Here is a 25,000-nt window from a genome sequence, read left to right on the forward strand (position 1 = left end):
TTGCGACTACCTCTGATTTAGAACAAAGTTTCAAATTTACGTTTGTTGCAATGAAAAATTTTGAATAGGGGACCTCAGTCGAGGAAAACCAAATCAAGTTGGTTCCCCAGAAAGCGACATGAATGAAGTGGATACCCAGTCTATACTGCGTAAATTTCAGTAGAATATGCTCCCGAGGAACAATGGAACAGCATTAAAGTTTATAGTGTGCCTTATCAAGAAGCGAAAAAACAAAACGAAGGCATCGGTAAAGAAATAAAATACCAGAAATATATCCTAGCAAAAGAGGAAAGATAATTCAAATTAAAAGGAAGAAATAGAAGGAAGAAAATAAACAAACGCCAGGCGACTCCAGAGCAGCTGAGGCAAGAAAACAAAGCAGTAAAAACCAGGGTTGTTCCTTAGCAACAGAGAGAGAGAAGAAAATGAAGCAAAGACCCCAGCGAAGTATAGGATAGACTAGCCGAGCTCTCCTAGCAGTATCTCCTAAGGCCTCCTTTGGCACAGTGGCACGGTCCGCTACGCACTGTCAGAGTGCCACTCATTATGATGATGTATGTCTCCTTCATTGCCGTGGATAAATCCCGTTTATGGCCTCTCACTGGCCTCGGGATTCCTTCGGGCTGGATTACTTCGCCGAGCAGAGTGTATTGGCAGGCCGTTTATAGGCCTTGGAAGAGACTGGATGCCGAAGGGATCTCGAGGGGGAGCAGCCTTCTCACTTTCGGGGGTCCTGGAGGTAGGTTAGGGAAGGACATGGCGGAGGGAGTCTTCCAGTCTTATAAGGGCTTAAAAGGAGACCAGATATGAAAGGCCTCTCTCTCTCTCTCTCTCTCTCTCTCTCAGCATGATGCATATGGCCATAGCTGACTGACTTATGAAGTTGGATTTGTATTAGGAGTTCACTTTTTCCCTTTCACTTTGAACTCTTGTTAATTTCAAAGATACATGAAATTATAATAGCCCGCAATTTTCGTCTTTACTATCTTAAATGTAACTTGGAACTGAGATTTGGTAATGATAGATATGCTTACGAACAACCAACGACAATCCTGTGCTCAACCCTTCCCTTTTATCGTGACTTTTGATTGTCTTGAGTATTTAAGCCGAAATAACTAATCCTCTTTTTTACCGGGAAAATTTTTACTAAAGAATATAAAAGAATTCAAGAGAGACGATTATCCAAAAGAATTACAATGCGCATGACGGAGCGAAATACAGAACAAAAACTTTGCAAGGCTTGAACGCAAAATTACACTTTAATATTTACCAAATTCTTTTCAAAATCGCATGTTTTTTTCTTCTTTTTTTATTTCCTCGTTTCCCTTTAAAAGAGAAAAAAACCATGTGTGTAAAGATCAAGCAGAACACGATATCAAAAGGGGGTATCAGATAGCCGGAAGGCTTAGAAAAAAAATATGGGGGGTCGGGGGAATCCCGGTCCCCCTGTGTAAAAATAAGCGACCCAGCCCTGCAATCAACCAAATGAATGGCAAATAGAAGCAAATACTTGAGCCGACTATTCGGAGCACTAAACAATTTAAAAATACGCACGGGTCATTACGACTTTTTTTTATATCTAGATGGGATCGTCTGTTAGCATCAAGTACCGAAAAAAAGGAAAAAAAGTGTGCGTGCGTGTGTGTGTGTGTGTGTGTGTGTTCAAAATGTGATATATGTTTCCACTTTATATTGGATGTGACTAGCTTTCATGGCTTCATTTTTTTTATTACTTCCTCTTTACGATTAAAATATTAAGTTGGTTTTCACGTATAGCATAAGATTCGTAATTTCCAATGGATCTCTGACGGTAAATGGAAGTAATTTCACATTCAATATTCTGCAGTATACATTTAAAGTATATCTTAGTTTTACCAGACCACTGAGCTGATTAGCAGCTCTCTTAGGGCTGGCCCGAAGGATTAGATATTTTTACGTGGCTAGGAACCAATTGGTCACCTAGCAATGGGACCTACAGCTTATTGTGGAATCTGAACCACACTATATCGAGAAATGAATTTCTATCACCAGAAATAAATTCCTCTGATTCCGTGTTGACAGAGCCGGGAATCGAACTTTGGACCACCGGATTGTCAGCCGATCGCGAAAACCACTCGTCCAGCGAGTAACTTAGTATACGTTTAACTTGAACTATTTATATATATATATATATATATATATATATATTATATATATATATATATATAGAGAGAGAGAGAGAGCGAGAGAGAGTTAATATTAAGCTAAAATAAGTGCTTCGATACAGTCTTATACAAGTTTATACTCGCATGTGAATAGAACAAAAGGGTAAACAGCAACAGATATGAAACAAAAGGAGAGTTAAGTTCATATCCGCAAAGCAAGTGTTTGCTTCCCTCCACGAAAAAAAATAAACTCGTGCTATCTATATTTATGGGTAATTCTCTGATAAATAGCCCACTCAATAGTCTCAGTTTTACGTCGTTGACATTAGCGTAACAACCGAAATGACAGAACTGGCCATAAAATTGCTTTAAGTGGCAGGAAATTTCTCGTCTGTATTCAGATTTCCATTGAGGGATTCGATATTTCTTTTGGAAATATTCGTCCTTTATCATAGATTTCCAGATCTTTCTTGTCATGTTTCTGTGGCATCGGATTCTCGTTCCTGGCCATTTGATGATGTACAGATATGTCATTTGTAACAGATCTGTCAGATTCGGTTTTCCTTGCTTACCCAAATAAGACATCCCCGTTAAAGTTGGTGAACAGTGCAACAGTAGCAAAATTATGAGTGTTCTTGTTTCGTAGCAAAGTGTTCCCATAATCAAGTAGTGAATCAGCCGCATAACCAGTAAAATTGGTGAGTACTCCCGCTACCATTCGTTGTCGTTTCTAAAGATGCTGTTGTTTGTTGATTAGTTTTATGTGTTCGCTGTTCTTTAAATTCTGTAAAAGCTTTCTTTGCCATTTAAAGACCTTTAGTTTGCGCCTTTAATGTTGTTGCTCATTGCAAATAATAATTATAATAATAATAATAATAATAATAACCATTCTTATACGGATGCAAAAGCAAAACAGGGTGTATTAACCGTAAGGTTGAGGAGATAAAAAAAAAAAAAAAAAAAAAAAAAAAAAAAAAAACTGCCATTCCTTTCGATTCTGGCCCCGGAAATTTACCCAAACCCAGATACAAAACGCTGCGCAAAACAAAGGGGGAAAAAAGCAGACCTGGAATAAAAGCAATAGTGTCTAAACGGAGCGCAACTTGGAAAAGGCAAAAATAAAAGAGGTATAATTACCAACTCACCGATTGTCTTCCAATTCCTTTCTTCGCATTTCTTTGTCGAGTCCCGCGATCAAAGAGATGATCAAGATATACCCGATGGCTTTGTTGTGCCTTTGGTCGCCAATTCGGGGACGGAAAAAATGGAACCGGGGTTCATTGATAGGAAGCTTAATTGGCCAGAAGCAGTGAATGAGAGATTCACAGTGAAAGAGTCAATCGGAGCCTCGGAGTTTAAAAGGAATTATGCTCTTTTCTCCTCTCGAAGCATTCGCCGCATGCGTGCGTTTAGATAGACGATCTTCTTCCCAAATGGAAAATCTCTGAGGAAATGTTTTCTTTTTTTTATGATGAAGGTACAGAGACAAGCATTTATCTTCAAGTCACGATTTAATCTTTGACAGGTGTGACTTAAAGTAAGACAGGTGACATTGACATCACCCGGGTGCTCCATATTCCTTCTCCTTCAATAAATGAATGAGATAACATGAGAATGAATTGGTTACCAAAGGAGAAGAAACTGGTTTCCAAAGCCTCTGTTAAATATTTCACGAGTTCAATACTGTATTGTGAGATCGGCCTAATTCGATCGTTTCTTCATACGAAAGGAATTCCCCCAAGAAACGAGAAAAGTTATATTTTTGCATTTTAAATCAATGAGACACCACATCGTGCCTTTACTCCATTACCTGTTAAAGGCATGATGTAATGAGAAGTTTATTTGTTTGTAAGTCACCTGATGAAAGAGGAAATACAAGGAACCCGCCTTAAAAGTAAATACTACTCCGTTATCCTGTTCAAAAACTGAGGCGAGTCTCGTAACACCAATAAGGCTCTGTCTTCTAACACTTACATTGGGCTCTGGAATCCTGTAGCTTAAGATTTGTGCGCTTTGGTTGCTTCCTTTTCAGTCTGATACATCCCGTAAATGTCCCCCTCACATATCCTTTTCCACTGGTCGCATTGCCTGCCCTTTCATGAAAGATAGGTCTAACACTTTCTTTGGTGCAAAGACCCACTCTTGCCTCCCTTTACCTATTTTGTTTCGCAGCCTGGCTAAATAAGAACACTAGTCTGTCTGTTTCGTTGACCTTCATATAAATATCCACCTATATAAATCCACAAAAGCTCTATGACAGCGAGTGACACCAGAATTTACTTTTTAGACCCCGTAGATTTTTCACCATTCCTAGCTCAGCGAGTCAGTAAGGTCATGTTTCTGTGAAAATCGGCAAGACCTGTGGGGGATGTGAACTTTAAACAATAAAAGCATATTTGTAAATATTTGGCCAATTACTCCAATCATTAGGAAGTAGCTTGCTGGGTTAACTGAGTCCAGAAATCCTTCCTAGGTTTAGGAAATGAAATGGCGTGTTACACTAGCTTGTATTCACCCACTATAACAAACTAGTCTGAATGCACTTCCTCCTCTGAATAAAAATGTAGGCAGTTTCAATCCTCCTATTCTACGTGCACATGAATTCGACTTCAGAAATACTCCCACTTATAATCAAAACGCTTTAGATTTTTGTTTAGCTTCGGCCAAACGGTTTATTAGTTACTACTTAGCTTTTCAAAAAAAAAAAAAAAAAAAAAAAAAAAACAATGAAAACCAGATCCAATGGACGTGTTGGCTCCAGCGACTATCGCATAGCTTTCAAATCGTACTAGCAACGGACCCTTTTAAACTGGCGATGGACGTAGGAAGGAATAGGTAGTAGTCAGGCTCGTGAAGGAAACAGAATGAGTAACCTTATGTTACATTTGAGAGTAGAATACCTCAATTTTTTTATTCTGTTTTAGAATACTTATGCATGCACACAGTCTATAGACGGGCAACCAAACACACACAATCATCAGAGTGCGTGAGACTTACAGTCTGAATTTTCCGCAATAAAACTTTGATATATATACAGCTTGCAGGAGTTATATCTTTCATAAATTCTCCTTCCCAATATGTCATCAAAGTAGGCAATTGGGAATTTATAGTAAGATCTAAATCACGCTGGCAAATTTTATGAAAATATAAAGGACCTATAATTCATCAGACTTTATCATGTTTAGTAGCAGTTAATTACTCATAAATCATTTCACGAAAAGCTATTTCCTATAAAATTCTGGGGACGTTTGTGAAGAGGTATTTCTCTTTATCCTTGTTGTTGTTTATATTTATTTGATATTCATTTGTTAGCACTTATTCTCTCGTATACTTTTGTTTATTAGTTTGGTGTTAGTATCTCTAAATAGCTCCCAATTTACAGCGGTGATTTATACTAGTAATAATTCTTTTATTTTACATATGTTTAGATTATTCTTTTGATATCAACATATTCATCGCCTTTAATGTTTATTTCTTGACAATCTATCAGCTCTCTGTAAAGCTTCTAATGAAATCATTCCAAGAAGAGCGCTTCTTCAACAACACAGAAGAAGAAGAAGAAGAAGAAGAAAAAGAAGAAGATAGAAGGATAGAGAGAGAGAGAGAGAGAGAGAGAGAGAGAGAGAGAACTCCTGATGGCTACGATATTGTACTATGATAACTGCGGTAATGAAGATTGAGGCCCTCCGGTTTTGCCCCTACATAAATCTTGATTTGTCGACGGGAGCTACATGGCAGAGATTAATTGTTGGATAAGCCTTTTGCTTCGCAACTTCTGATTGAAGAATTATCAAGGGAATGCCTTCCCTCTTTCTCTCCTTTCATTCTCATACGAATCATTTTTTTCCCCGTAGAAAGATATAAGTACCAAAGACTTTCTAAGCGATGATGAAAGAAAGCAACTCTGTGTGAGCAATTATCTCTCTCTCTCTCTCTCTCTCTCTCTCTCTCTCTCTCTCTCTCTCTCTTACAACTGAACGACCCGTGTTCGAATCGCTATCAGGACGAGAAAGTCCGGAGAGATATGAGTACGTTCCCTAAAAGTCAAACGAGCCTCTGTTGACCTATGCAGTACATTATGTAATCGTAGTTGTTAGACGACTGCTGTGGGTCACAGCTATGCTGAGGGGAGAGAAAGAGTAAGGATTAAAGAAAACTAGAGGCAGCGTTTACTGCTCTCCCAAAATGTATTCCATAAAAAAACGGAACGGCTCGACGAAGTACTCCTCACTTTCTTGGGTTTTTTCTCTCTTTCTGATGTTCGTTTTCCATTTATTTCTATAGATAGAGAGAATGCAGGATGAGAAACTGGATAGTTACAGAATGAAAATAATGCATATAATTATCCTTTAACGGCAAATTGATTATTGTGCTTGAAGACGAAAGATAAAGCAAGCTTTCATTGGTATGTTGTTCCACAAAAGGAAATATATATTTGTGGCTGGAGCAAGATTAGTTATTGCTAGTTCATTTTGCAGTAACCCCCATCGTTTTATGCTTTATACGCCTCCGTCATATTCACGGCATCTTGATTTTATGCATGCTGAAATTAACTAATATAAAATTAGTAGTAATAAAAGTTGTTGGGACTAGGGTTCTAACATATACCAGTCATTAAAGTTGTTAGGAATAGTAGGTTTTTCCAAACCAGAAATGAAACGTTGTAAATTAAAGTGATTTAGTCATTGAGTAAAACACTTCAGTTAACTAGTAGAAACATGAGAAAATAGTTCAATTACTAAACCTCTAAGTAGTCAGCACTCCTCACTCAGTCTAGTCAGATTCTTGACGATTTTTCCTTCTGATTTCCAGACTATTTTTATACTCATTTTGCAGTTTCTAATCCTCATGTTCACCCAGTGACACTTCAACACAGGCCAAACAAATCTGCTGTAATCTTTTAAAAACTGAAATTTGACCTGAGATTGGTATCGTAATACCCTCGCTCCATTCCTGAATCGCCATTGGTGAGACTTAACTTCTGACGACCTTTTTATAATGACCTTCTTGACCTTCAACGTAGGGCCACGTTCTGCTGGTTCATGTCACTCGCGTCGGTTACAAGGGCAGCCATTTAATCCGATGTTCTCCGAATCGGCCGCACTTAAGGGTTCTTCACGAATCTCGAAAAAGGCCCTAGAGTATGTCGATGGGCGTTAGGTAACCCGTACGAGGTTTATACATCTGATGTTTTATTATTTGCTTAGAGATATGGAGTACTTTACGGAAGTCCTAGAAGATTAAATGGCTGAATACAGGAAACAATCTTTATTTTATCAATTTACATCAGGACATGTTTTTTTTTAATAACATTTTCCGGATATAATCTACATGATTACCACATTACATCATGCAGTCTCTGAGCGGTAATGCTATTTCCATTATTATGGTTCTCCTCCACAAAAACGTTTTATTTATCAAAAACTTTTTTTTGTATGGATATTTTGCCCAGGTAATTTTTACCATAAAGCAAGAATTTTTCCTTCTCTCTTCATTTCAATCTCATTTCAGTTGTCATTGATTTCTGGAAACGAGTAATAATGTTATGCGCAAAGATATAATGCAGAAGAGGAGAGAGTAATAAACAGTATAAGCCACGAGTGAATAATTCAAGGGCTAAAAGAAGCAGAGCAAGGAAGGCAAGATAAGAGTCAAATAAAAGATGGGGACCATTGGAGGAGTAAGATGTAAGGAAGGCAATACGAGAAAAATGAAATTGCAGACCAGACAGGTATAGATACGAAGGTACAAAACAACAGGTATAGATACGAAGGTACAATAACGAAAGGTATAGATAGATACGAAGGTACAATAACGATAAAGCCAACATAAGTATGAAAGGAAGACAGGAAGTTGAGAAGATAACGGATGGAAAGCGTGGCTCACTGAAGAAAACATTACAAAGAGAAGATAAGAGAAGATATAAGCGCGTTAAAATCATCATGAACAGCAGTAAAAGGAGAAACAGAAAAGAATATCGGTCTGGTCCAGGTAGGGCATAAGGAGGTAAGAGGGATGAGGGGAGGGGACTAGGTTAAGACAGGACCCAACGAGCAAAGCTGACCGTAAAGCGAACCAGAGACTCAGAGAGAGAGAGAGAGAGAGAGAGAGAGAGAGAGAGAGAGAGAGAGAATGCCTTGGAAGCGCGGCAGAAGGAAGGTTGATGGAGAAACCTAACCGCGGAAAAGGTTGGCCGCCTCCATGTAGTATTTCCCCCGACGTAAAGGAATCCCAGATGGTATCGCCTTCAAGTTATTTCCGCGGGTCGACCGACGAACGGTCAGACAGCAAGGTGTTGTTGTTGGTTGCTGTGAACGCTCCGCAGTCTGGGATGGGTTAGCGGCGCGCCGCCGGGGAAAGAAGCGGGACGGGGCTGACGGGAGGGTGGGACTGGGTACGGGGACGGGTGAGAAAAGTAGTGGAATGGGAATGGTAGAATTCGAGGAGCGATTGTAAAGGATGAACTTAAAGTGGCTGTAAGAGCAGCAGGAGTGGAGGAGTTAAAGTAGTGTTGCTCCCCGGGAGAAAGAAAAAGGCCGAAAATGAGTCAATTGTGAGGCGAGTGTGTCAGGTGCTTGATTGACGCACACTTCTCAGTTTCTCCATTTTCCTGGAGGCAACCAACTGTCTTCATCTGGTCCGACCTTGAGGACTAAAGAAGCGAATAAAACAAAAAGAGGAAATGTGGAAAAATAAGTCTCGGTAGCAGCGGTTGGTCATGACACCTTGGCAAAGAACTGAAGAAGTGTGATAATAATTCCAAAACGATGAGGAATTATCCAAATAGTTTCGACGACTTTGACTCTGTAAGAGTCAGGAGTACTGTCTGTTGTTCCCTGTACTTTTTTTTTCTGGGATATCGGGAATGACCACTTAACTGTCTCTCAGAGACAAGAACACTTTTGGAGGAGTATGACTGTCAGTGCACCTCATGCGGTGCACTGTAGACGTTGCTTAAGGTTCTTTCCAGCATCTGTTCGGCCCCTAGTTGCAATCTCTTTTAACCCTTTTACTGTACCTTTGTTCATATTGACTTCCTTCCCACTTACTATCCATTCTCTCCTAAATATTGTTCATTGCGCAGCTGCGAACTTTTCATCCTGTCACTCCTGTCAAACCATATTACTTTCAATTTCCCTTTTAGCACTGAATGGCCTCATATGTCACGGAACTTGGCCTTTGGCCTGAATCCTATATTCCGTTCTCAGAGAAGAACAATATTCTTCTAATATGCATTTTCCTGACGTCAGTTCATTCACAGACAAACAGTGATGACGGTGCCATCTAAGGAAAAACTCACTTGAGCCTCTCAAAGCATCCGTCTACCTCACGGTTAATAATACGATTTGCTAAGCAGATTCCCCTCAATTTCAAAGTGACGAGAGTGTTTGATTTAGCTGGGTAAATAAGTGTACCCTTGGAAACAGGTGAATCATGCAACAAACTCATTCACTTCGTTTCATTGAAGGTTCATTATCATATATCATGATTGGCGGAACAGGTAAACATGTTTTGGATTTACAAGTAATATAATACCAGGGCTAGATTTTGTAAACAAAATCATATACATTATTATGTTTGATCATTGCCAAATAGTCACGTATACTTAAATGCCTAGGAACTGACAAAAGTTGCGATTTTTTTACCTAGACTTTTTTTATTTTGAAGTCGTGAAAAATAAAGTAAAACAGGTTGTAATATAATATATATATATATATATATATATATATATATATATATAATATATATATATATATATTACGTATATATATATTTATATATATATATATATATGTATTATTTTTTTATACATATTACATATATCTTATATATATACACATTATATAATTATATTTATTTATATTATGATATATAATATATATATATTATTATTATTATTATATAATATATTATATAATAGATATTATATTATGTATATATATATATATATATTATATATCATATATATAAATATTAAATAGAAGTAGATAGATATAGTTGAGATAGAGTGCGTTCAGTCATGTGATTATGTTGTACATGGTGTAAACATTTCAAGAACTGCTAATTCAACAATCACTGCATCTCCTGCCAACAGTTGATGAAATTAAGACACGTAGAATGTAAACTAATAATGTAATAATTAAAGAACACATTATCTCGTTGCTAAACGAAATGAACGCCGGGAACAAAGGAAAGTAGACAATCATCTGATTGAGCTAAACTTTGGGATCTTTCGTAATTAACTTTTTCTGCTGTCTTTAAATATGCATTAGTTCGCCCAACTCATCTTATGAGGAGTTGGATCCAGAGCCCAAAGTTTCATCTTCAGAGGCTCTCTCTCTCTCTCTCTCTCTCTCTCTCTCTCTCTCTCTCTCTTCTGTTTATTCTTTTATGCGTCTCCCTCTTTTTTCGTGGTTTCCTTTATTCTTCATCGTTTCGTTTTTATCCTCTGCTGTCCGGATAAAAGACTTTCTCCTCTCTCTCTCTCTCTCTTCTCTACCCCCTCTCTCTCTTCTCCTCTCTCTCTCGTCTCTCTCTTCATTAACCCTCCAAACTTTTTTCTCGCCATTTGTTTTTTCCGGTAAAACACAAAATCAACGAATTATGCATCTCTCTCTCTCTATCTCTCTCTTCTCTCTTTCGTTTATTCTTTTATGCGTCTCCCTCTTTTTCGTGGTTACTTTATTCTTCATCGTTTCGTTTTTCAATTCCTCTCTGTCCGATTTAAAAGACCCTTTTCTCCTCTCTCTCTCTCTCTCTCTCTCTCTCTCTCTCTCTCTTCTTTTACCCTCCAACTTTTTCTCTCGCATGTTTTTTTTCATGTGTAAAATACAAAACTCAACGAATTATTTTATCTCATCTCTCTCTCTCTCTCTCTCTCTCTCTCTCTCTCTCTCTCTGTTTTTTCCTCTAAATATCGAGACGCGGAAGTCAGTCAATCTCTTGAGCTCTTTTGTAAAGAACAAACTTATATGGAAAATAGACTTGAGGGGAATCAGGGGGAACTCGAAGCTTTGTTATCTCGGCACTCAAAGAAAATGGGGGAAAAATGTACTCGTGTTTGTTTGTGACAAATTTAGTGAATGTTCATTAGGTTTCTCGTTTTTCTTTATGTCTAACCCTATTTAGTCCGTAGGGCAGTGTCGTATAACAGTGGTTCTCAAACTATGAGCCTTTGGGTAGCGAGATCAATATTGATGTGTAGCAGGGACACGGGGAAAATCGCCACGCTTTCAGTGTATTTCAGTTACTTAATTGAATTCTTCTTTTAACCACAAATGATTTATGTAATGTATGTTCATCCTCCCCCACAATGAATGAAAAGCAGTGCCATATGTACAATCAATTTTCTTTTGTGAATGAAAAGCTGTAAACATTTTTCATTTTTTTTTTCACAATAAAGTGTATACATCAATGCACACTTTCTTTCTCTTTATTTTACTGTGGGTCGTGAAAGATTGAAATGCTCCAAATAGGGTCCTCACGAGAACGTTTGAGAACCACTGGTTTAAAAGTAATGTCTAAGGTTATTTGAGCGCTGGCCTAACGTAACTTCCGTAATAGATTTTAACATAAGTGCTAAAGAAAAAATAAGTCTCCCAATTGTTGTTGCCATTTTTTCTTCTTCTTCTTCTTCTTCCTGGCTGATATGAATATCTTGACACTTAAAACCTATTTAGGTACTATGAAAAACAAGTTACACAATTATTGTTTATTTATTTTTTTTTAAACTTGTAAGTCTTCTTTGTGTTATATTTATCTTTCTTTTTATTCATGCTCTTCCGAACTGATCAGAGAATTCTTATTGCAGCACCAACATAACCTAATTTTCAAACCTCAGCTCAACAGACGGATATTTTAAAATAAGCTATGAAAGGTAGAAAGCAATGACCATAACTATATATTCAAAAGAATTTACTTAGAAAAGAATTATATCATTTTCTGAAGGTTTTCAGAAAGTATTGTCAAAGTGAATAAAATATTTATTATGAAGAATATAAAGAAATAATCATAATTAGAGCATATGTGGTGGTAGATATTCGCTGGCAAATTTTATACGAACGGTTTTTCTACATTGCGCAGTAATGACCCCAGTTACTGCTTAATCTGGCGTAATTAAAGTTTTGAAATAACACTGGGAATATTTATATACTGCGGCATAATTTGTTTGAATCCGAACCTATCAGGGCGCTCGTAATGGCATCGATGGAGTCGGTCTCAAAATTTGTCGGCAAATCCGATCGCCTGTGCCGTTTTATCCAATCCCCAATCATGGATAATCTGCGACAATCACGTCCAATCACCCAACAATCAGCATCCTATTACAATGCGTGGACTTGATTATCCGTATAGCTGATTACAGCAATATTGCCGAATGAATTGCTCTCCTGGTCCCGCCTAATATTGCTGTTCTCCGCGGCTTTGCTCCGAAACTATTTGTTCGTTGCGAAGCATATTACGTTTTGTGATTAAAATTTTCATTTTTTGTTTTTCATCTTTTTGATCATTAAATATTTCCTGGTTAAAAGCTTAAGTCTCTTTGTTTATTCCTTTCGTGTTTGTTGTGCATTTGAATATAATCTTTCCTCACACCACAACATCACCAAGAAAAAGCAGTATCCCATCGACATCGTTTAATGCATAGTATTTTGTATAAAATGTCAGTAATTAGGTCCTTAGCCAGTTACTGTCTTTCACAGGCACAAAAGATAACACCGGTGGATTTTCGTATCTGGGAGGCTAATTTCCAAATCCATGCTTTCTTTTAAATATAAAGTTTATTTGATATTTGAAAAGTTTGTTTTCCTATAGGTTGACCGGGTGAGTTTTTGAATGCTTCTACCTAACGTAATGTAGACAAAAACGTTACTATTTACGTACGTAAATTGCTTTCTTTCTTTTCTATTTCACAGACATGAAGACACTGCTAAAAAGAGAAAGAATGAACTCTACCATCAAGTTCTTGCGTTGGGTTCGTAAGGTAGGTTCTGGGAATGAATCTTTAATGTTCTACTATTGGCTTCTGAGGTTTCAGTGTAACCCGGTACCGCTCAGAATAGACTCCCAAGGTAGATTGGTAGTTCTTCAGCATTGGTGTGAGGCTGCGAGCCCCATCCAGAGCCATAAGTTTCAACAACTATGTTTGTCTTACAAGACAGAGGTATTACTACTGTTACAAGGCAATGGCCCCTGTGGGGTTGTTCCATATGAATAAAGTTCATCTTCTGAATAATAATAATAATAATAATAATAATAATAATAATAATAATAATAATAATAATAATAATAATAATAATAATAATAATCTCAAACCACCTCTTTTATTTGGGGTTACGATCGACAGAACGAATAATTTTCCCTTGTTTTCATATAAAAAATGGAAGATCACTCTGTAAATTATTCAAGGAAAAATGTTATTTATATGGTACTAAGTACGACTGCTCATCGACTATATTTTCCGTCCTTTACATTTCCCATAGAATTAGAAAGCTTTTTACAAACAGAAGAAAAAGTTGACTCTGCATCACAGAATTGATATACTCTATTAAATCCTTCCTCGGGGCTATACACTCTTAGCCGTAATAATTAATAGAAATTTAAATAATCCTACCTCGATCTCTTGATCACGAAAAAAAACATACTAATTAGTAAATAAATACACATACTAATTAACAAAATGCATGATTAAATAATAAGTAAATAGATAAATAAGTTGGAAATACGACTCACAGATAAGTAAGTCCCCAAATAAACACACGGAAGAACCAGTCACGAATGGAAGAGTAGAAACACTTGTAAATACACACCCATAGAGGTAAAAGCTCGTCCCTAGGAACTTGTCGTATTGATTTCACTTCAGGTGAAGGGCTAAGAACTGGAAGCTAGCCTCTTCAAGCCTGAGATCGTTCCATAAAGCTGCCTCTTCCCAGAGGAACGCACCTTTGTTGTCTCGTAATACCTTATGGCCACCATTCTTCCTTTCAGTCCTATCTCTCCCTTTACGTTTTCCCGTTAGCGTAACTGGTCAGTCTTCGCAAGTTTTTTGTTTGTTAGATAGATGCGAATGAACGCTCCTTGTGACGTCCTGTAGCGAGAACTTGGTTTAACGTTCGTCTGAGGATGGTAAGGAGCGTGCTCAGCTGCAGCTAAGTAGTCGTCCTATCTATCGCTTTACGTTTACCCGTTAGCGTAACCGGTTAATGCTCGCATGTGTTGTTTGTTAGATAGATGCGAACGAAATCTCATCGTGACGTATTGTAGCGTTCGTCTAAGATTGGTAAGGAGCTTATACTATAACCGCAGCAAAGTAGCAAGACGAGAGAGCGATGCTAAACTTAGATGTCTCACCTGCTGCTCTTAATTAACACGAGCCCTTATACTTGTGTTACGAAAGTAAATATTATATTTCAATTAAACGAGATCCCAAGAGCAAAGATTTAAAGTTCTCTCTGATTTTGCTGAGCAATCTTGATGCTTGTTGATTTTAGTTGGATTATTTATACCCGGATGCTGTTTTACAAAAACACTAAAACTTAGTACACGAATTTTGTCTTATTGTGTTTTCATTTGTGTTTTTGCTGACTTCCTTCTCGGCAACTAAACAGGGTGAAAATTTTTTTATCATTATGCTTGAGTGCTAATGCCTTGTTGATAAAGTTTAGTATAATTTTTCTTATCACATCTGTAATTGTGAATCTCTATAGACAGGATTTGTTTTGATTAATTTTATGAAGAAAAGTGAATTAACCTTTAAATTAAAAAAAAAAGAATTATACATTGAAATCGTCTCCATTATAGTTATCCCTTTCTTTGAAGGATTATGCAGTATGCTTGGAGATTAAGCCCCTTGCCGATAACGTAATACTAGGAGGAAGAAGCAATATATAAAATTGGTTCATATATAATTAGTAAATTCCAAGATATAAGCTTTAGTAAGGGAAAACAATACGTTTTTTCCTCATCATGACCATTTTCATTTCTGCTCCAAAAAATTACCAATCGACTAATTACTCCTAAATATACAATTCAAATATGGAGTTTAATCAGAAAGGTAAGAATCAGTACCTAAACATTAACGTTCATTCGTTCATGTACGTGCCACGGGTTTAGGACCCTTATACAAGTTCTCTTATTTTCAGAGTGAAAAAAACATGTTTATTAAGTTCCTTTTGCATTGAATTAATGTAATTGTATATTAACAGACATATAATGGTAGACAGGGAAATCAATAAAGAGCAGAGAAAACCAGTAGACAAAGAAAGGAAGGGAAAAAGAGCAAGAGTAAAGTTTCTCTTACAATTCAGTGTGTTGTATCGAACGCGGCCATCGGCTTCTGTTGTTCTTCATCTTAACGTTCGCTTTTCTTCCCCGAGTTGGTGTTTGAGTTAGGAGAGAAGATAGAGAGGAGAAGTGAGAAGTTATAATGGAGATAAAAGATTAAGGAGATATTTGTTACCAAGGAGAGAGAGAGAGAGAGAGAGAGAGAGAGAGAGAGAGCAACTAAGCATTTTTATCAGAGAAACTCGATAAAGATAAAAATAACAGGAGCAATATCTCATAGGAAGATCCTAGTCGAGGGAACGGTTGTAAATAAAAAATATAGCCTTTTTTAGTATGAAGTTTGATCATTCTAAGAACATAAAAGGAATAACAATGTTATTTTTTATTATCAAAGTTGCTACTGGAGTCTTGTTTTCGTTCTGTGATAAAATTCTGGAAAGGAATTAGAAAATTTTAAACGGTTGTCTTCAAAAGATTGTGTAAGAAATTGTGGTCGTCTGAATTCCTTGGCTGTCCTGTAGTTATTATTCGTAATCTCTCTTTCTCTCTCTCTCTCTCTCTCTCTCTCTCTTCTCTCTCTCTCTCTCTCTGTTACGAAGATAGAAAACTTGATACTCGGCAGATATTTAGCGATACATTTTCATTGCTTAGTTTCGTTAGTTTATTTGTTTATTAGAACATAATCATTTATTGATTTCTCATTTATTTATTAATTCATTTGGTTTTTCTTTATTCAACTTATATTTATTTTTTGCAAATCCCCACTATTACCCTACACTCAGTACACCAAACTTATTGTGATCTCGGACTGGTAATGTTCGTGTGCAAAACAAATATTATATCCCTGGGAAATTTAAATGTTAAAAAAATGCTAGACAGAAATTAAATATTTCAAAATGCCTTTTAAAATATCTAAGACATTAGAATATCAATGACGACTGCGCCTACCAGATTATATTTTTTTGTAATTAGGGTATTTTTTTAGGTAAACTATGTATTATCCTCATTAAGATAGGAATTTATTCACGTCTTAATGAAAACAACAGGCTAAACAGAACGGAAATAGGCGATCAAAAGTGTCAAAGCTGACACTGATTAAAAATTAAGTAATTTCACGTAATTTATAGGAAAGAGGATTACCGTAAGCCTCTCTCTCTCTCTCTCTCTCTCTCTCTCGCTCTCTCTTTCTTTCTCTCTCTCTCTCTCTCTCTCTCTCTCTCTCTCTCTCTCTCTCTCTCTAGAATTAAAATTAATCTGAGTCAAGTTAGAGGATAATGGATGCTTTAAACCGTTTTCTCTCTCTCTCTCTCTCTCTCTCTCAAAATTGAATTCACCGTATGTAAGTTACAGCAAGGTGAATGGTGTAAATTGTTCTCTCTCTCTCTCTCTCTCTCTCTCTCTCTCTCTCTCTCTCTCTCTCTCTCTCCGTTTTAAATATAATATAATTAAAGCAGATAATACACCAGGCCATATAATGAGTTGCCGTGTAGCATGCGACAATCTCATCACGTTTCCCCTGTTAAAGCTACAGTTAGCAAGTTAGAGAATCTATATGCGACACTTTGCAGGTTAGAAAATCTATGCTTGGCGAGTATTTTTTTCTATGGTAAATTAAAGTAAATAATAAATTTTTCCATTTTTGAAAGTTTTTTTTCATAAATAAGCGCTCTTATGATTATTTATTAAATGTACACACACTTCAGACTTTAGAGTCTATACGGGACATACATACATACAGACATACATCCAAACATACATACATATTTTCCTTTCATTATCCGATATCATATACAAGTGATATCAGATACATCTTTCGGTAATTTGAGGAAACAGGCGATATAGAATTCGTAAATATTTATTATAATTAAAAGTTTCTTAAGAAACAAAAAAACATAATATATCATATATATATATATATATATATATATATATATATATACTATATATATATATATATATACCCACCCACGCTCGCACACGCACACGCGCGCACACACACACACACACACACACACACACACACACACACACATATATATATATATATTATATATATATATATATATATATATACATATATATATATGTGTGTGTTTTGTGTGTGTGTATGTGTGTGTGTGTGTGTGATTCTATGCTTGCCAGGAAAATCATTAGAAATATGCATCTATTTATTTATTTAAATGATTCATAAGTATTGCTATGTTACCACCCTTGGATTATTCTTGGGTCCATCCCTGAGAACTGCAATATCGATTATCACTACGCAAGAGTAAATTAATATATGAATACTGATGTAAACTGCTGAAAGAAAATTAATTTTTCAGTTCCCTTATTAAAAAGATAATATCTGTACTGTTTCTATAGGCTTATTATTCTTTATTGAAGCTAGCAATTTTTGATTAAAAAAGTGAGTAATTTGTATGAACGAAAACGAGGAAGCCGAGAAGAGTTCCGTAAATTCTACGGACATTTAGTACCTTATTTCATTATCTACACGAGGACGAAGATTTTTCAGAGCCCATATTTATATTTAATTTTTATATTCGTGTATTTATCTACGAACATTTTTACTTATTGCAAGTAAGGTGTAATATAAAAAATTACTAGTTAGGACTGAATATTATGGTCCATCCCATTCATGCTAATTTCACTAACATTTTCCTTAGTTTTTTCTCAAACCGCTTTCAGTATAGAAGGGCGCTCATTACAAAAATGATGTTCACCGTTTCATTCTTCACGCCTTCTTGATTCAGAGCCTCAAATAAAAGCGTATCAGAAAGGATTTTGGAAACGAGATATAAAGAGTTCATTCAAACAGTTGTATATGCATGTAGCTCATGTGATAAATATGTATGTGTATATAAAAATATTGTATATATGAAAACTAATAGTTTTTTCGCTAGTTCTGAATTGGGCTCTTTCAGTGCTATTATTAGTGATGATAATCAAAAGTCTCTCTAAAGTTTATGAATATTTACAGGTAAATATTCATGAACTACTACTGCTACCCCTACATCTACGACGAAAATTATGATAATGAAGAGTAAATTCGCAATATTCGTGATATTGTGTTAAGTTAATGATGGATAATAATAATGGTAATGACTCAGATTCTATTTTTTCCCAAATAACGAGCGAATAACATCCTATCGCTGCCACACTACACTTTTCTAAACAACAAAATAATTTTACAAAGGCAATTGGGAGTAAAATAAAGAATATCCACAGTTAAACTTTAAACAAGTCTACATTACCTTTCCATTGCCGGAATTCATAAATAACACTTGTGTTTTATAATAGAACTTACCTTCCCTATGCTCGAAGTCTCCTTACAGGCGAGCTTCTTCAGGAGCTGAGGGGGAACAGGGGGCGGATGATCCCTCAGCGCGGGCCAGTAGACCCCGAGGGACGCCATGGTAGGGCTCGGAGGCGCGCTCTCCACAACTCCTCTGGTGCCTGATCCCCCTTCGTCGCCTGCTACAGGAGCGTCACCCGTGCTGGCATCTGCCCTCCGCCCTGCGACGGGGGAGGGCTTCGGGGATTTCCTGCGGAAGAAGATACAGTTGGTGATTAGGTATGTAATTCAGCTTCTGTATTTATTCTTCTTCTTCTTCTTTTTTGCATTCTGATCTGACCTTTTTTTTTTGTATTCTGATTAAATCGCGCTCTAAATACATATTCTTTTGTGATCAAACTTTAACTATAATAAGCTATATTTAATCAAAGCTGTCAAGAATGGCATCAGTCACCAAAACTGGCTTCTTGTGGGAATGAGGATATTCCATATCCTGGAATGAATGAGAAAAGTCACAAAGGGACGTGCTTGCATAAACTAAGCTGCTATGTCATACGCACGCGCACACACGCACACGCGCACACACAAATATATATATATATATATATAATATATATATGTGTGTGTGTGTGTGTGTAGTATATATATATATTATATGTATGTATGTATTATGTATGTATGATGCTATGTATGTATGTAGTATGTATGTATGTATATGTATGTATGTATGTATATATTGCAGCCTAATAATTTTGAATGTTTTCATTTTTCTTTGAACTCTTCATTTGTTTTTTAGTTTCTCATTTGCATTACTTCTTTAATATCCTTTTCATGACTTCTATATACATATAGCTGCTTTCTACTAGGTAGTAGGTCTATAAAATAGTATGTTTGTAAAATGGTTACCAGCATCATTAGTCCAGCACACCAGCATCAGATAATACCGTGATGAAATTTAATGAAATAGAGGTAATTTATGTCAGGGTTTATGAGTGATTATTTTATAACAGTGCTAGCACTTACGATTAATCAAACTACGTGAAGCGTTACAAGTAAGCGAAGTTGGAAAACACCACCAGAGCTTGCATGAAAGAGACATTTTCCTCTAACGACAGCTGACAATTACATACGGATAATGATAGTGCGTTATTGATACTTTTTTTTAACTTATGGACATAATAGTCATTTTGGGGTGATGATTAATGCTGATGATTACTGTTCAACATGAATTTATTGAATGTATTTATAAGTAATGTTTTTTGGGTAAACCTAACGCAAGTAATAAGCTACTTTAAATCACAGGAGAGTATGGAAAACTTTTCTCATTTTAACAGAAACCTACCGTTCGGGTCATAAAAAGAGATTCCTTGCGTGTATAAGCTGAGATACCAACGTGTGAGTTAATTAGGAAAGTTATATCTTGTTTGACCACAGATTTAATAGGCAGTAAACAGGTTTTATGGTTGTGTAAACAATTACTTTAACGATGCATAAAATAGTTTTAAGGCTTTTCGTTGGGGCCATGGGCTTTCCACGCGAGTTTTACTCCATATTCGCTTTCCAGAAGCTTATATTCGTTTGTTTTGAATCACCTGACAATTTTACGGGTAGGAGATGCTCGTTTTCTGACAAAAATAGCTTTACCAAGCAGTCTCTCTCTCTCTCTCTCTCTCTCTCTCTCTCTCTCTCTCTCTCTCTCTCTCTCTCTTTCTTTCAAGGTATTGTCATCATTGCCCAACAGTTTCTTTTTTTGTGGGGGGAGAGGGGGCGTGGAATGCATGGAGCTGGCAACTCCATCCTAAACATCAGTTCTTAGAAACTAGCAACAGATGTTATTCTTGTGATTTAACCAGCGATAGGTTCAGTAAATTTCGATAAGTGTTCATAGTAGTATCAATGGCAATTATTTTGAGTAAATTAGGATTTTTCAGTTTTTTCAAAGAAATGTCTTTTTAAAATGTACGTCGCTGGCTGGAACGTTGCGATGAAAGCTTTTAAAAAGAAATTATGTTGTTTTATTCGAAAAATATTGCTCATTGTATTGTTTTATTTGAGAAATATTGCTCTTTTTATTGACTATAGTGGCATTCAGTTCTTTATTGCGTCAGACATTGAAAGCGCAGCCAAATGTATGTATGTATGTATGTATGTAGTATGTATGTATGTATGTATGTATGTATGTATATAGTTTTTGCAACTTTGACAAATTCTGACATACTCATAACATTGGATATGACGTCAATTATTGAATATGCTTAAAAAGGTTTTATGATTAAGATAACTTATAGAAATCAGTATATCCATTTGAATTCCAGCCAGGGTCCTTTGTCTGTTACGTAACTAAATAATTCTACCTCCTCTCCTCTGTGAAACCAGTATACGCATATTCTTTCGGGTATATTGAACTCCATCAGTACTAAACCGATTACTAAGAATAAAACCCATGAACAAATGCAGTTCCCTTTTATCAAATTTACCGACAACAATTTTTCAGTTGGTAAGCTCTAACGAAAGTTAAGCCCGTCCTTCAAAATTTAAGGTTAATTTTTTTCATTTACAACGAAGTTTCGAAAATAAGTTAAGGAAGAAAATTCGCTAAAGCTAAAGAAAATGCTTTTTTTTGTAGCTGATGAATAGTATTATCAAATTAATAGTTTTTACAAAGAATATATACACATTCAAGATGCACATATCCTTCATACAGTTATCAAAGAAAAAATCGGTAAGCTTCATTCGTCCATTATTTTGAGTAGAACAGTCATATATTCAAAGAGGGGAAGGATAAAAGGAGTGGCTACCTACAGTGCGTCATTTTAGACGCATTGTAGGCAGCATGCCCGTGAAAACTCCTTTAATAAAAGAACAGGAACTGCTATCAGCCTAACAGCGGCTCCACTTGTTGGGTTCATCAGCCTCTCCTCCCACCAAATAATCTTTCGTCGGAGCCGGCTATCTGGTTCTACTTATTGCAGCCATTACAACGAAATCTCTTTCCATTTTCCTCTCTCTTCCCAGACGATCAGTCGATGTTCTTCCTCCCTCCCCACCCACCTGGCCTTCTCGAAAGTAGTACTACCCACTCCCACCCCACCCTCCCCTCACAACCACAACCTTTTGCTTTCCACATCGCCTTTCACGGGATCATAAAAATTACCGCAGTCGTATAAAAATCGTCTGGTATCACGCAAAGGTATGGGTTTTCCTTTAAGCTCCCTTAAGATGAAACGGGAGAATGGAAGAGACGGCGCGGATGAAGAATGATGGAAGAGTAGCACAATGGAATGGATAAAATTATTTTGAAGAAAAAAATCAGAGGTCAGGTATAGATAAAAAAGGAAAGAAAGATGGAGGAGATCAAAGAAAAGGGGAAATGGTTAGGATAAAGCGAAGGGCAGGTTAAACTGGAAAATGATTTAATGGGAAGTTCGAAACTAACTGAAACGGTTGAAGACAAACAAGAGGAAGGAAGGGGAGGTAGGAAGGTGAAAAGAAATCGAAGAAGTAGAGTAGAAAGAGCAGGCGATGGCGGCGGAGGAGGAGGAGGAGGAGTATGAAGACATCACGCCTGCCCTCCTCTATTAGTTTAATTTTCTGATCTCTTACGTTCCCGGTGACGTGGGGGAAGCAGGACGTACTCTAAGGACCCGCTTCCAGGGGAATTCCTTCCTTGCCAAAGGGCAACGTAAGGTTGAAAAGCACCGGATTAATGCGAGGGACAGTTAGAGATCTTGAGGTGTTCTGGTCTAGATCGAGCGTCATCACTCTTGGAGGAGCTGATGTCACTTTCTTTATTTTTCTTTAGCTTTTGTTCCTCTTCTATTTTTCTTTATCTGATTCCTCTAAGCCTTCCTCCCTCTTCTCGAGGCCCCTTAAGGGACAGGTAAAGCTACTGTGCTCGATGGGATATCAAAAGAGGACGGCTTCTTTAGGATTATATTTTCATACATTTTGGTTTTCTCACAGTAGATAATGTCGAAGGACACTCAACACTTGACAGGATCAAAGAGGCTGGTTTTTATAAGATTATTTTTTCATTACCCATTCACTCCATTTTGCTTATAAAGAGGATCTCTATTGAGAGTAAAAATAGAACGTTGTTCATTGTGATGATAAAGATCATTTTCTTGATATAACACGTACATTCCGAGTGATAACTGTTACACAGAGATAAGTTTCTAACATAACAGGTAATGCGTACATGTCAATCATATGATATTCGTACAAAGACGCAAGTGTTTTTGTATATGTTTTTCAACATTAAACATTTTCCCCTAAATGAGTGAATATATTCAGCACGCAACGATACGTCCACACCAACAACACACACACGCACACACACACACACACACACACATATATATATATATATATATATATATATATATATATATATATATATATATATATATATATATATATAATGGGAAACGCACTTGAATCCACACTTTTCCTCTGTGCAGAGACTTGCATATGCAACATATACATCGTATGAAGGATATATCCGGACCTACATAAAAGCATCATGTATTCATCGTAAATTATTCCAATCCTCCGGAGCGGTTTCAGAATGGGTTCATCATCCTTTAGGTACTTCCGAATACCCTCGAAATAATTCACACACACAGATTCAAATTTATTAGCTGTCCTAAAGTCGGGCCATAAATTCTGTTGAAATTGCATAGGCATAAAAAGAATAGGCCTTATCCAGGAGAGGGATATGTTTCAGGATAAACTATTAAGCTTTATATCACCGGAGGGGCAGCACAGCCTTTCCAATTTAGCGCCACCGTTATATGTCAGCCTTATTTTTATGCCTACGGAAATATACAGCCTATACATTATGGTACTTTTACGGGGATTCCTTTTACACTTGCGTTTGTATCTCTTTCCATCACTCGCCTGTATATATAATATATATATATATATATATATATATATATATATATAGTATATATATATAGTATAATAATATGATATATATATATATATGTATATATGATATGTATGTATGTATGTATGCATGTATATATATACTCTATATGTGTGCGTGTCTAGTCGTATTTAATAGACACACAGATGCATAATTGATCATTTACCGTCCGCATATTCCCAAACTGTAACCAAGTACCAGCCTTCCCTGAAAAAAGCGTGACGTCATATCCTAAGAACTAACCATACAATGTTCTTGAAAACAATCTCATTATATTTCTCACACCCAAATTACCATTAAGAATTCTCAGAACAAATCTAACCTAACCTAACCCAACCTAACCTAGGGACATGGCATTAAATCGGGTTTGGTGCAACACTAGTATACATCTCGGGAATTTAATAATGATATTAATAATAATAATTGCTTACTGTACAAGATATAGGTAATATATGTGATTCTATTAATTACAATAACCTTTAAACTTCTCACTTCAGTCATACTTTATGAATACGTCCATCACTACGACCCTTAAAGGTAAAATCAAAAGCAGATGAAGAGACACTAACTCCCTTATGATTATTCGAGCCTACACACGATAGGCTGTTGGTATATGTATATATATATATATATATATATATATATATACATATACACATACATACTCACACACGCACATACATACACACCCAACCGATTTGTTCTTTCTTTTCCAATTCAGCCTCGTTTAAACGTCCATTCTATCAAAAACGTACATGACTTTATTGCTCTTCCTGCTGTTTATCTAAATTTACCAATTTCGAAACCTTTTCACTTAATGTTTATACCTTATAAGAATTTTCTGCACTCTGATAATTGAGCCTGTACAATGGAATGAGAGAGAGAGAGAGAGAGAGAGAGAGAGAGAGAGAGAGAGAAAAGCGTAAAAGCAATGGAACATTGCCTGTTGCTCCTCATGAATTAGGAACCAGTCACCAGCCAGACTTGTATGGATGTTCGGGCTGGAAGCGACGTCAGAAGAGTGCTTAACCACACGGGGGCCTTGAGTGAATTACGACCCTTCCGGTCACCCTCCACAAGATCGATTATTCAAAGACATCGTTCACATCCCTTTCACCAGAAGAATTCCGCGTCCCAGAGGGATTCCAGCCCTGGCCTCTCTATAGCCCCGAGAATTCTTTTATTTTCGAGGCTAATAATATTTGGATTTTTGTGTTAGTGCTCCTCTTCGTGGAGGACTTTTTATCACCGGGTGGACGCTTTTTGTTTGATTTTGTTTTTATTCGTCCATTTGGTAAATATTTTCCACGAAAAATACAAATACCAAAAAATAAAAATAATTGAATATTA

The 25,000-nt window shown here is 36.5% G+C and overlaps 1 protein-coding gene across 8 annotated transcripts in view; it reads right to left on the reverse strand.

Moving 5' to 3' along the window:
• The window catches only part of LOC135216362 (kinesin-like protein KIF26B), a 618,765-nt gene that overhangs the window by 173,741 nt on the left and 420,024 nt on the right, over window positions 1-25,000 (reverse strand). For all 8 annotated transcript variants that reach the window (XM_064251608.1, XM_064251610.1, XM_064251609.1 and 5 more), the window contains one exon: window positions 18,733-18,970. In XM_064251608.1, coding sequence (XP_064107678.1) covers window positions 18,733-18,970 — 238 coding nt within the window. The remainder of the gene's footprint in view (window positions 1-18,732; window positions 18,971-25,000) is intronic.

This window comes from Macrobrachium nipponense, chromosome 6 (genome assembly GCF_015104395.2).
Source record: "Macrobrachium nipponense isolate FS-2020 chromosome 6, ASM1510439v2, whole genome shotgun sequence".
NCBI lineage: Eukaryota > Metazoa > Arthropoda > Malacostraca > Decapoda > Palaemonidae > Macrobrachium > Macrobrachium nipponense.